This window comes from Monodon monoceros, unplaced genomic scaffold, assembly GCF_005190385.1.
Source record: "Monodon monoceros isolate NGI ecotype Baffin Bay Population unplaced genomic scaffold, NGI_Narwhal_1 Super_Scaffold_10, whole genome shotgun sequence".
Classification (NCBI taxonomy): Eukaryota; Metazoa; Chordata; class Mammalia; order Artiodactyla; family Monodontidae; genus Monodon; species Monodon monoceros.
Window position 1 is genome coordinate 18,418,111 of NW_021703766.1, and position 14,509 is coordinate 18,432,619.

A 14,509-nucleotide genomic window follows, 5' to 3' on the forward strand; every position below is an offset into this window, starting at 1 on the left:
AATGTCAAACTCTAACAAAAGCCCTAGTTAATGGAATCAACAACCCCTGGAGTCACTTAAATCTCAGCATTAACACCAGGGGCTGTCTCTTAACGGTGTGATTACTGGTGATTTTATTGTTCTTTTTTGTACTTTTCTATATTATCCAAGTCCTGGGCAATGGTATGAATTACTTTAATAAGTGGAGCAGGGGAGAATGTTAAAAAGCATTAAGAGTGAGGTGAAGGGGAGAAAAAGAAATCCAATAAATATATGCTGTCAAGTATATAGACTATGTACTAATGAATGCTCAAGGAATGTGCTCAGAAGGTTTAAATTCAGTTATTACAGTTTAATTTCATGTTTAAGAACTACACATTAGAACCAGAGAGAACCAGCGCGGACTGAGCCTGCATTTCAGAGGAGAGCTAAAAGAACAGAGCTACTAGCCCTGGGCTACCTCCAGATACAAACCTTACAGGCCTTCAGGAAGCCCTGGCCACTCACCCTGACTCCGTCTGTTCTTCACCTAACACATGATTCAGCCCTTCCTTGTTGAATCACAGGATCTAAAATCCAGTCTCACTGCCCCTTTGACAACAATGGCTTTTCCAATTGGTATTTCCTTCCTTCCTCGCTTTCTATTTAACTTCTTAACTTGCTTTTTAGAATAGGCAACATATTAAAAATCTTAAAGGTTCAAAAGGATAAAGAGTAAGAACTCTCCCTCCTTAGAAGGAGGGGAAACTATTCAATTAATTTTTTTAATATGACTTCGGTTTTTGAACCATGAGAAGAGAGCAGATATTCAGCTGGCATGTACTGGTACGGCACACTGGGAGGTATCTCTTCTGACTGGCTGCCAGTCTTTCCTCCCTCTACCCCCACCACTCACCCTGCCTCCCACTCCCAGTCCAATCATTTGCCAGCCAAATCCTATCAAAGTCTGCTCCAATTTGGCTTCTCTTGTCTCCATCCCTGGTCTCTCCTGTGGACCCAAAACACTCATCTCCGACATCTGTATCCTGACCTCTGGCCTCTTTCCACTTGAATACACTAGACACATGGCTTTCAGATTAGTATTTCTATTTATAGAATATATTTGGAAAGACACACAAGCAACTAGTAACATTGGTTTCCCCTGGGGGAAGAAACTAAGTTTCTGATCACAAGCCTTCTCTGTTTGAAAAAGATCAGAGGCATTTAAAATCAAAGTTCAGCTAATCTGGTCCCAACCAAGATTTTCAATCCTGTGTTCCTCTGCTTCCTCTTCACTACCCACTTCCCAACCCTCTGGTCAAATCAAGGTTCCCTGCCTCTACTTCACATTGGCCTCTGGGTCCCTGCTTGTGCCACTCCCTCTGCCTGCAGAGTCCCAAACCTCCTCATCAAGGACTACATTTCCCCACAGGATCCTGAGTTTAAGGGCTGCCCTTCTGCTGCTTTCTCTGAGCTCATAGCAGTCCTGTCTGGTCTCTTCTGATAGGACAGTGGGGACACATGTATTGCATCCTCTATTTTTATTCATGAAAAAACAAAGCCCTGTTCACATTATTCTTTCTTTTAACATTTACATCATTTGTTTTATTACTTGGGCACAAGTGCTGTGTGTGTGTGTGTGTGTGTGTGTATTTATTTATGTATATATGTATATGTTTGTGTGCACATTTAAAATTTTTCCTGAACCATTTGAGGGTAATTACATATATCATAGCCCTTGACCCCTAAATATTTCAGTGTGTATTTTCTAAGAATATGGATATTCTTACATAACCACAGAAGTTATCAACTTCATATATTTTCACTGATACAGTATTTTTAGCTAAGCTACCATGGTCTATATTCCAATTTTGCCAGTTGATCTAATAATATCCTTTTGAGCATTTTGCCCATTAGTACAGGATCTAGTCCAGACTCAGGTACTGTACTTAGTCATCACCTCTTGTCAGTCTCCTTTAATCTGCACCCTATATTTGTGAAGAGTATAACAAAATCAGTTTACCTTGGTGGAATACTCTTTAGGACAGCCCATGTTGACGTCGATACCAGCCACATCATTTTCTCTGGAAAAACATGAAGGAGGAAAGATAATAAATATTCAACTTGAGGGTAGGACATAAAGTCAAAGGTATGCGTCTGTGCTCATGAAATTCTTAATGTTCCCTGGCCCTCTAAAACACAACAGCCCTCAGAGACAGAAGCTGGAAAATCCTGTCTCTAAAATGTGCAACAGCCTCTCCTCCTGGGTAGAGCTCCAGAGGAAGAACATAATGTGCTCACACATGTAGGAAGGGCTAGTTGTAGAGGATCTTGCTAGTTCTGAGTTGTATCAGATAACTCGAATATTGAATGACGGCCACACTGCACTCCATCCCAGAGTTCCAGTGCTAACTGGGTAGTGAAAGCCATAATGCATAAAAGTGACATAAGCACAAACGCCCTTTCCCAGATCACTGATTGTGGAGGAAGTGGAGGACTGTCTTCGCGTGCTAGGCTGCACAGCTGGCTTCCTCCAAACAAGTCTCAGACGTAGAAAGGACCCTTTCCTCATCATCTGCTACATACACAGTTACCAGTCTGCGACCAGCAGCAACGACTGCCCGAGTTCCTTCTCACCCTTGTTGTAATTAATAACAATAGCTAACAACTTACTAAACGCTCACTGCGTGCCACATACTGCAAAGACATTTACATGCATCATTTCATTTACCTTTCCCTATAACGCCAGAGGGAGGTGGTACTATTGGTATCATTTTATACATGAGGAAACTAAATTCTCAGTGAGGTTAAGTAACTTACCTAAGGCCACACAGTCAGCAGGTAGCAAAGCCAGAATTCCAACCCAGGTCTAAGTCTAAAGCCCCTCTCCTTAACCACATTACTCTCCTGCCTTCATTAATTTAGGAAACAGTAAGTCTTACCTACACTTCATGAGATTTAAAACCTCAGAGTTCACAGTCATGAGAGTCTCTGCAAAGGAAATCTCACAAATAAACACTAAAAAATAGGCTCCCACCCAGAGGTCCTCTGGAGTCCAGACACAGTGCGTTCACGTGAGTCCCAGGGCAGCCCTTGGATGCAACAAATAGAGAAGGGAACCTGAGCCTTTTAACCTGGAAACAGAAAGTAGTGGACTAGGAAGCAGGAGGGTGGTCACCGCCAAAGTCCCCAGGAACAGTAAGACCTCACAGCCCACAAGAGAAGCAAAGACAGTACCAAACAGGGAAGAACTTACACAAGCCTGGCCACAGCAAGAGCTCGCTCTGCATCTGAAGTCCCCTGGGAACACAAGAGGCTATATCAACCACTGCCCTGATACAGGTCCATATGCATAGACAAACACACTCAGGCACGCCATGCACACACACAGACACACACACACATCAGCAAGTGAAGTCCAGCTGGCATTCTCTCAAACAGCTAGCCCACGGGACCAGCTCACTGTTGGAGGCCAAAAGTGGACCTGGAAGGCTGAGAAAATGTCATCAATGCTGGGAATACTTTCAAACATACAAAAAAGTTGGAAAAATTTTATAGTGAACATTCATATAACCACCACTTAGATTCTACAATTAACATTTTGCTATATTTGCTTTATCATAAGGTTACTCATTGTTATCAATTTTTTACAAACCTAAACATCATTCAGGAAGTATTTCTGAAAAAATACTAAGAAATGCCCAAAGCGAGAGAACTAGAGAATCACTACAATCCTAACACAAATCTTAACTACTCTTCAAGAAACTTAATTTCTTTTTATGGGAAATATATACAGATTACACAAAACAAAGACCATGATCTGAACAACCAATGCTAGGGAATAAAAATATACAGGTCATGCCAAATAGACAGTCCCTACAATGAAGGAAATTAAATTAAATTAAATTAAACTTGAGACTGGAGGCACGTAACAGACTGCTAATAGCTTAAACCATCTCCAACAGTGTAATCGCTCATGAGCAGATCTCTGAAAACCGTTTAAAGCAGGGTCTTCAGGAAGACTGAAGGCCACTGTGCAATGGAGCCCAGGCGTGTAACATTGGCCCGGCACAAGTCATGAGACGGGAAATGTGCTCTGTCCCGGGATATGGTACCATCTGGAAGACGACCCTGCTCTGCTCTCTTTCGCAGGTGCGGAAGACTACTCGGTCGTCGGGAGCAACAAAGTCGACTGTGCTGAGCGCCTCTGCAAGAAAAGACAAACATACAGGGCCACTCAGTGAAGAAGCAGGTTCAACCTCACCTAACCCCTGGAAGAAAACACAACAACAGTATCACCTTGAAGGGAAAAACGGGATGCTAGAAGTACACTATACTTGAGAGAAATCAGGGTATACGTGGGAGACTTCTGAGGTGCTGATGATGGTCTATTCCCTGACCTAAGGATGGTGAGTTACACGGTCCCTCGCTTTACAGTTATTTATTAAACCGTGTGCTGTGTTTTATGCACTTTCTCTGCATGGTGTTTACATTTTGCAGGGTTTTTTTTGAGAAAAAGATTTTTTAATGAACTATTCATTGCTTTGGATTCCTTCTTTCTGCAATGTTTACTTTATTATGGAACCCTCAAAATAATACAAGATACAATATATTGTGAATATCTTTCTCATATATAATTGAGTTTTTTCCCACATTTCCTTCAGTCTATAAACCCAGAAATGACCTTTTTTAGAAGAAATTTTTCTGCTCAGCTAGAAGTGACCTCATGAATATTTGGAATCATCTGTACTTTACATTTCTTTAAGAAAATTTTATTGGAGTATAGTTGGTTTACAATGTTGTGTTAGTTTCTGCTGTACAGCAAAGTAAATCAGTTATACATATACATACATCCACTCTTTTTTTAGATTCTTTTCCCATATAGGTCACTACAGAGTACTGAGTAGAGTTTCCTGTGCTATACAGTAGGTCCTTATTAGTTATCTATTTTATATATAGTAGTGTGTCTACGTCAATCCCGATCTCCCAATTGATCCCTCCCCCACCCCTTTCCCCCCTGGTAACCATAAGTCTGTTTTCTACATCTGTGACTCTATTTCTGTTTGGTAAATAAGTTCATTTTTATCATTTTTTTAGATTCCACATATAAGTGATATCATATGATATCATATAAGTGATAACATATGATATTTGTCTTTCTCTGTCTGACTTACTTCACTTAGTATGACAATCTCTTGGCCCACCCATGTTGCTGCAAATGACATTTCGCAATGCTTTTAACGTTGAAAAAAAAGATGTACAAAGATAAGAGGAACCTTATCTTTGCTTCAGATTTTGCCCAAATTTTCCCAGAAGATGTCACTCTGAAGTTCAGCAAAGTTGCTGTTCTTAATTACTTATCTATCATGTGCTAGGTACTGTGAGTGGAGACTTACGATATTACAGTCAATCCTCATTATTTGCAGTTGTGTATTTGCAAATTTGCCTGCTTGCTAAATTTATTTGTAACCCCCAAATCAACACTTGTGGTGTTTTCATGGTCATTCACAGACTGCAAAAAATTTCTGTCACCAATGCACACATTCCCAGCTGAGGTCAAACAAGGCAACATTCTGCCTTCTTGTTTCAGCTCTCATCCTGCAAACAAGTGTCTTTATGGTGGTATATTTAATGCCACTTTTTTTTTTTTGCATTTTTGTGCTTTTTGTTGGTGATCTCAATGTTTAAAATGGCCCCAATCATACTGCTGAAGTGCTATCTAGTGTTCCTAAGCATAAGAAAGTTGTGGTGTGCCTTACGGAGAAAATACATGTGTTAGACAAGCTTTATTCAGGCATGAAATCATAGTGCTGTTGGTTATGAGTTCGATGTTAATGAATTAACAGTATATGTTAAATAATGTGTCTTTAAACAGAAAGACACATAAAACAAGGTTATATATTGATCTGAAATACATAATGAAAGAGCGTGACCAGAGGCTTACAGGAACCTAACTCTGTATTTCCCCTAGGAACAATGGTTCTGTATTCGCTAATTTGGTGTTCTTAGCAACTTTATAGAACATAACTATTGCAAACAACAAGAATCTCTCATGCTCTTCATAATGAAGTTCTACAATAGGTACTAACATTATTAGCTTTCAAAGATGACTATCACATGGAAGGGTCCAATGTGGCAGATGGGAGAATATGCCTATCTCAAAGGCTATTCTGAGAAATAAATGGGATCTTTAATGCACGTAAAGCACTTCCATAAAGGGAAGCTGTTATTATCATCCCAGCAACAAACAGATTAGAAGGTTAAAAAGGTGGGGTAACGGCACTGACATGTTGGGAGAGGTAATCGAAGTGATCACCAACAGCAGAGACTTCTCATGACTGGCAGTAAGCAGTCTGTGAGAAGAACGACAAAAACTGAGTGTGTTTATACTATGCTTTTCTGTTTAACATCAAAATACTGAAACCCCTGTTAAAGCACTGGTGAAATCAATTCTGGCACAGTCGTCTATAGGTATTGACATGGGAAAATGTCCTAATAGAAAAGTAAGTGGCAGGGACTTCCAGGGCAGTCCACTCGTTGGGACTCTGCGCTTCCACTGCAGGGGGCATGGGTTCAGTCCCTGGTCGGGGAACTAGGATCCCGTGTACCACGCAGTGCGGCCAAAAAAAAGAAGAGAAAAGTAAGTGGCAAAACGTGTATCATGATCCCAAGTGTGTGTGTGTATAGGGGAGAGAGTATATATAAACATGTCATATTTTTATACACACACTTTACGAAATGTGTAAAAAGTACATGTTAATTCTCCTTGTGATTGCTCTTCAAGTATGGGATTATGGGGGATTTTCATTTTTTAGGTTATACACATCTATAACACTGAATTTTTCATAACACAAAGAAAATATAAATCTAAAACAAAAGACAAAATTGACAAAAGTTCTAGTGAACTTATATTAAGATTTCACAAGCGTGTATACTTTTCAAAAACCTCAAACAATACTACAACTCTCATCAAAGCAGAATCAGCCTCATCAATAAAGTATAAGCAAAACCACAACTCAGCACAACCTCTTCCATTTGCAAAGGTCTTACATGTCCTTTATCTTATTTGATCCTCACTCCAACCCTGTAATTTAAGTAAAGCAGGGATTATAATTTTCCTTTTACAGCTAAAGGAACTGAGGCAGAGAGGTCAAGTGACTTGCCCAAGGTCACAGTTAGCAAGAGGCAGAGCCAGGATCAGTGCTGAAGCCATCCTGACCCCAAAGGTCCCTCCTGTACTATGAAACCTGGTGATTTATATGTCAGCAAGCCTGTTGGTAGAAGGCATTCTCAGCCTGTTTCACATCTGGCTATTTGTCATGGTCTCTGGAGGGCAGTGACTACTCTCAAGAGGGGATGTGGGGACTTTCCTGGTGGCGCAGTGGTTAAGAATACACCTGCCAATGCAGGGGACATGGGTTCACGCCCTGGTCCGGGAAGATCCCACATGCTGCGGAGCAACTAAGCCCGTGTGCCACAACTACTGAGCCCACGTGCTGCAACTACTGAAGCCGGTGCACCTAGAGCCTGTGCTCTGCAACAAGAGAAGCCACCGCAATGAGAAGCCTGCGCGCTGCAAAGAAGAGTAGCCCCCACTCGCTGCAACTAGAGGAAGCCCACGCTCAGCAATGAAGACCCAAGGCAGCCAAAAATTAATTAATTAATTACTTTTTAAAAAATTGGCTTATAATCAATGTATCTTTAAAAAAAAGAGAGCATGTGATCCACAAAATTACACAGGTAAGGAGCACCCTGGAGGTAACTGACACCCAGGCAAGGGCAGTGGTAGCACAGTTTGGGCATGACCGGGCATACACACAGTCCTGGGACCACAGCTGCACTCACCATTGACAACTCTCTTGCACTGAAGCATCTTGAGGTCAATCAGCTCCTGCAGAGGGATCAGAGGGCACATGTCAGTCCTGGACGCATAGGTCCTGGGCATAGTGGGGAAGACCCTCATCACACACCTGATGGGGGCTACTTTGCCTGTCACCCTACTACCAACATCAAATCATGGCTTTGGGGACACGTAGTGCTGTCCTCCCCAACCAAGCATGGCAAGCATGGGCCTAAGTGAGCTCCCCTCCATCAGCTGCTCTTCCCAGGGACCTTGCAGAGTTTCGGGCCTAGAAGGATTGAGCCACTCAGGGAATCAGAGATCAGACAATAGCCTAGGATGTGGACACCTGGACTTTTCTCACCTACTAGTCTCAACTCTAGTCCATCCTCTCAAAGAACCTCCCACCTCATCCATATGCAAATGGCAAGATGAAGGGCTCCCAGGAAACGTCTAAGGACAAAAGTGGGGCCAATGAACGAAACACAGGGAGGAAGATTTGAGATTGACACAGGAAAGAAAAGTCTAAAACCCCTATTCAACCTGGGTCACACTATGTGGAAATGAAAGGGGTGAGCTCCTCAGCTCTGGAGATATTCAAAGACTAAGGAAAGAAAGGAAAAAGGGAGTTCTTCAAAACCAGGATCATAAAAAACGAAAGGAAATTCAAGTCTCCTAAAGGGTTGACATTCTCTACCTCTTGGTGGGAGACAAGGCTGCTCTGCTTTGTTCAGTGATCATTTCAATAGATGTGGAAGACAGATCTGAAGAGCCAGGAACCTGTCACACTGCCCAGAAGCTCCTGCCCAGGGGTTCTGGGAGACCAGAAGAAGATAGAAAGAAACTCAGCCCTGGAACTCATCGCCATACTGACTCCCTATAAGCCTCAGCAAGTCACAACCCCAGCCAGGTGAGCACAATGGCCTTTGCTCCCTCATGGGAGCATTTAGGGCTAAAGTGGCCAAAGGTGTCCTATGGCATCCATGGGAATCCCCCCAGCATATCCACCATCCAGGTTAATACATGCTTTACGGGACTTCCCTGGTGGCGCAGTGGTTAAGACTCAAGCTCCCAATGCAGGGGGCCCGGCAAGCCACAACTAAGGAGCCCGCTTGCCACAACTAAGACCTGGTGCGACCAAATAAATAAATAAATAATATATATTTTTTAAAAGAATTTTTTAAAAAAAGCATGCTCTAGGTATTTCTGTGGCTATTCTCTCTATGCTGCATCCAGGTCATCAAGTATCTGACACTCACCAGGCCTGACCACACAAATCACCACCACCAAGCAGTATGGATGCACGGTTGGCATCCAAGCCCCAAGAATCAGTGTGGTGTCCCAAGGGACGGACAGACCCCAACACAGAGCCCCTGCAGGCAGTGATCCTGGTTGCAGGGGCAGGCAAGAAAGCAGGTGGACAAGTGGGCAGCACTGAGTGGCCTGTGCTTATAAAAAGAAGGTTTGCAGCCAGGCTGAGCTTCGGCTAAGAACAAGCAGGGGAAAGTGAGGCAAAACCTTGCTGGGCCCCCACCCCTGCCAGCAGTAACTTGTCCTCCTTGGGATTCCTCAAACCCCCTGCCCAGTCTACTTTCACAGCCTGACCACTTCCTCTTTGTATGCTAGTTACAGATGCACCTGTCATACCTTTACCATTAGACAACAAACGCCCTGAGGAAGGTTCTCGCTTCACATAAAGGTGGGGTTTGAGGACGCTGACCAGGTCCTCCTCAGGGCCCCAAGAGGAGGAGTTGAGGCAAAATGGCCCTTGAATGGTCTTATTTTCTTTTCTGTCTCCCCACTACACTGAAAGAGACTTTGGGACCTGGTCACAGTCTCATTCATCTTTGCATCACTAGCACCTAGCACGTTGCTAGTGCTCACTGAACATCTGCTGGAGCCACTTCAATGCCTTACATGCAAGCAGATGCTCACCTGGTTGTTAAGTGGAGAAATTAAATTGTCATCAATAAAACCACACATGTGCCTGCTCACCCACACACCAACACTATTGTTTACCAATTTTATTCATTTTAGTTAGCTCTTTGGTTATAGAGTAGAACCTCACAGGTTTTTTTTCACTGCATTTCCTTAATTGGTGAAAACAAAACATTGTTTTTCCACGTGGTAGAGTGTATCATCCAGGCATCTTCCTACCAAACTGCCTTTTACATCTATACAAGTTGTGCAGAAAAAAAAACTATCTTTTGTCAAATTGGATGTTATTTTTCTGTCTCAATTATCACAAATATTTTTCCTTTATCAATATCACTTCCTCAATTTTTATCATACATATCTTTTTATTTCTATAGAAGAGACAACTCCAATTTTGCCACAAACAATGCCTTCTAGTTCCCAAATCTATCTCCATCACAGTTAAGAATATAATTATAGGGCTCCCCTGGTGGCACAGTGGTTACGAATCCACCTGCCAATGCAGGAGACATGGGTTTGAGCCCTGGTCCGGGAAGATCCCACATGCCACGGAGCAACTAAGCCTGTGTGCCACAACTACTAAGCCTGTGCTCTAGAGCCCACGAACCACAACTACTGAGCCATGTGCCACAACTACTGCAGCCCACGTGCCTAGAGCCCATGCTCCGCAACAAGAGAAGCCACAGCAATAACCCCACGCACCACAATGAAGAGTGGCCCCCACTCGCCACAAGTAGAGAAAAGCCCATGTGCAGCAACGAAGACCCAATGCAGCCAAAAATAAATAAATAAATAAATAAATTTATTTAAGAAAAAGCATATAATTTTGATTGGTTTTTCTCTTCCTTTTAAAACTAATTTGCTTCTTAACTTATCTGAAAATTAAGGCCCTTTCTAAGTCACTTTTTATTCATATGGCTACCCAATGTTTGAACAGCATTTAATTTTAAACTGCCTTATTATATACGAGCTTATTCTTCCTTGTCTGTCACATGTTATGTTCCTATTACATCCTGCTGCCTTCATCTCCTCCATTCCACTTGGCTTGCTTTCTCTATCTGAGCTGATCTTGCTTATCACCAGTGTCTCTCCATTCTACCTTTCCATCCCCATCTCTGACCTATCTTCATAGTCTTTTAACCTCCAGCTTGGTTAAAGAATCTTTGGTATATCTCTGTTTTCAGAAACACAAATAAACTCAGATTGACAAACTGTGTGACTGCCCACTCAAAAAAAAAAAATCACTGCCAAAATGAATAATGGGAGTTGCAAAAGGAGAGAAGGGATAGAATAAATATTTGAAGAAATAATGGCAGAAAATTTCCCAAATTTGATGAAAAACATTAATCTATACATCCAAGAAGCTCAACAAACTCCAAGTAGAATAAACTTAAAAGAGATCCACACCTAGACACATCACAATCAAACAGCTGAAAATCAAAGACAAAGAGATAATCTTGAAAGCAGCAAGAGAGAAGTGACTTACCATGTACAAGGGATTCTCAATAAGACTAACAACTGATTTTTCATGAGAAACAATGACAGCCAGAAACCAAGGAGGTGATTCACTAAAAACTATAAAATATTGTTTAAAGAAATTAAAGGAGATTTAAATAAATGAAAAGATATCCGGACTTCCCTGGTGGTCCAGTGGTTAAGACTCCACGCTCCCAATGCAGGGGGCCCGGGATCGATCCCTAGTCAGGGAACTAGATCCCGCATGCCACAATTAAAGATCCCGGATGCTGCAACGAAGATCCCCTGTGCCGCACTAAGACCCGGCACAGTCAACTACATAAATAAATAAATATTATTATTATTTTTTAATAAATATTATTTAAAAAAAAAGATATATCATGTTCAACGACTGGAAGATTTAATATTGTTAAGATAGCAATATTCCCCAAACTGATCTGTAGATTCAACACAAACCCCATCAGAATCCTAGCTGCCATTTTTGCAGAAATTGACAAGATGATCCTAAAATTCATATGGAACCTAGAATAGACAAAACAATCTTGAAATAGAAGAATAAAGTTGGAGGATTCACACTTCCTAATCTCAAAACCCACTAGCAAACTATAATAATCAAGATGTATGGTACTGGCATAAGGATAGACACATAGACCAATGGAATAGATTTGAGAGTCCAGATACAAACCAAAACATCTATGACCAACTGATTTTTGACAAGAGTATCAAGACAATTTATTGGGGAAAGAACTGTCTTTTTAACAGGTGCTGGGACAACTGGATATCCACATGCAAGAAAATGAATTTTGATCCCTACCTCATAATGTACACAAAAATTAACTAAAAAAAAAATTAACTCAAAATGCATCCAAGACCTAAGTGTAAGAGCCAAAACTATAAAATTCATAGAAGAAAACCTAAGTATAAATCTTTGTGGCCTTAGATTAAGCAATAATTTCTTAGAGATGATACCAAAAGCACAAACAACAAAGGAAAAAATTAGGTAAATTGGACTTCATTAAAATTAAAAATTTTTGCATTGATGCAAAAAAATTTTGCATCAAAGGATACTATCAATAAATTGAATCAGGGACTTCCCTGGTGGTGCAGTGGTTGAGAATCCACCTGCCAACAAAGGGGACATGGGTTCTATCCCTGGTCCGGGGAGATCCCACATGCCACAGAACTGCTGAGCCCGCGCACCACAACTGCTGAGGCCCGTGCACCTAGAGCCCATGCTCCACACCAAGAAAAGCTGCCATAGTGGGAGGCCCGCACACTGCAACGAAGAACCAATGCAGCCACACACACAAAAAACAAACCAAAGTGAATCAATTATACTTAAATAAAATTTTAAAAAATAAAACTAAAGTCTTTTAAAAAAATAAAGTGGAAAAGACGATCCACAGAATGGGAGAAAATATCAAATCATATATCTGATAAAGGTCTAGTATCCAGAATATATAAAGAACTCTTACAACTCTTAGAATAAAAAGACAAATAACTCAATTTAAAAATAGGCATAGCATAAAAAGAAACGAAATTGAGTTATCTATAGTGAGGTGGATGGACCTAGAGTCTGTCATACAGAGTGAAGTCAGAGAGAGAAAAACAAATACCATGGCTAAAACATATATATGGAATCTAAAAAAAAAATGGTCTGATGACCCTAGGGGCAGGACAGGAATAAAGACGCAGGCGTAGAGAATGGACTTGAGGACACAGGGAGGGGGAAGGGTAAGCTGGGAAGAAGTGAGAGAGTGGCATTGACATGTATATACACTACCAAATGTAAAATAGCTAGCTAGTGGGAAGCAGCTGCATAGCACAGGGAGATCAGCTCAGTGCTTTGTGACCACCTAGAGGGGTGGGATAGGGAGGGTGGGAGGGAGACACAAGAGGGAGGAGATATGGGGATATATGTATACATATAGCTGATTCACTTTGTTATACAGCAGAAACTAACACACCATTGTAAAGCAATTATACTCCAATAAAGATGTTAAAAAAAAAAGATATACTGATGGCCAAGAAGCATATAAAAACATGCTCAACAACACTAATCTTCAGAGAAATGCAAATCAAAACCACAATGAGCTATCACTTCACACCCATTAGCATGGGTACTATCAAAAAAAAAGAGAAAATAGCAAGTGTTGGCAAAGATTTTAGAAATTGTGGACTGCTCGTGGGATTGTAAAATGGCGCAAAAGACAGGGAAAACAGTATGGAAGTTCCTCAAAACATGAAAGTATCCTACTTCTGGGTATATATATGTATATATCCCAAAGAATTGAAAGCTGGATCTCAAAGGAGTATCTGCACACCTACATGCACAACACTATTCAAAATAGCCAAGAGATAGAAGCAACCCAAATGTCCATCGACAGATGAATGGATAAGCAAAAGGTAGTATACATATTACATAATATGATATTATTCAGCCTAAAAATGGAAAGAAATCCTGTTACATAGTACAACATGGATGAACCTTGAGGATATTATGCTAAGTGAAATAAGCCAGTCACAAAAAGACAAATATTGCATATTTCCACTTACATAAGGTAGCTAAAGTATTCAAATTCATAGAAACAGAAAGTAGAACGGTGGTTACCAGGGGCTGTGGGGAGAGGAGTTGTTGTTTAATGGGCATAGAGTTTCAGTTTTGCAAGATGAAAAAGTTCTAGAGATCTGTTTCACAACTACTGAACTGCACACTTAAAAACGGTTAATATGGTAAAATTTGTTATGTGTTTTTTGCCACACAAAAAAATTTAAGTACCCATTTTGGTAATCATAGTCTCTTAAGAATATTGCTTTCTCCCTTCATCCTGCCTATTAAAAGATAGGTGTCCTCTCACGTCTAGGCCACTGGAGTCGTGTTGTTTTTGGTTTTTTGTTTTTATTTAATTTTTATTTGAGTGTGGTTGATTTACAATGTTGTGTTAGTTTCTGCTGTACAGCAAAGTGAATCAGTTATACATATACATATATCCACTATTTTTTAGATTCTTTTCACATATAGGTCATTACAGAGTATTGAGTAGAGTTCCCTGTGCTATACAGTAGGTTCTTATTAGTTATCTATTTTATAAATAGTAGTGTGTATATGTCAATCCCAATCTCCCAATTTATCCCCCTCTCTTTCCCCCAGGTAACCATAAATTTGTTTTGTACATCTGTGACTCTATTTCTGTTTTGTAAATAAGTCCATTTGTACCATTTTTTTAGATTCCACATATAAGTGATATCATATGATATTTGTCTTTCTCTGTCTGATTTACTTCACTCAGTATGACAATA

The 14,509-nt window shown here is 40.8% G+C and overlaps 1 protein-coding gene across 3 annotated transcripts in view; it reads right to left on the minus strand.

The window, feature by feature from the left end:
• Positions 1 to 14,509, minus strand: part of DUS2 (dihydrouridine synthase 2) — a 41,316-nt gene that overhangs the window by 15,326 nt on the left and 11,481 nt on the right. The window contains exons 4-7 of one of the 3 annotated variants that reach the window (XM_029208340.1): positions 7,804 to 7,849; positions 4,074 to 4,165; positions 3,215 to 3,258; positions 1,982 to 2,042 (exon numbers count right to left, since the gene is read on the minus strand). In XM_029208340.1, the coding sequence (XP_029064173.1) occupies positions 1,982 to 2,042; positions 3,215 to 3,258; positions 4,074 to 4,165; positions 7,804 to 7,849 (243 nt within the window). Of the gene's footprint in view, positions 1 to 1,981; positions 2,043 to 2,900; positions 4,166 to 7,803; positions 7,850 to 14,509 lie in introns of all 3 variants that reach the window. The other 2 variants (XM_029208358.1, XM_029208348.1) reach the window with 2 other exon arrangements.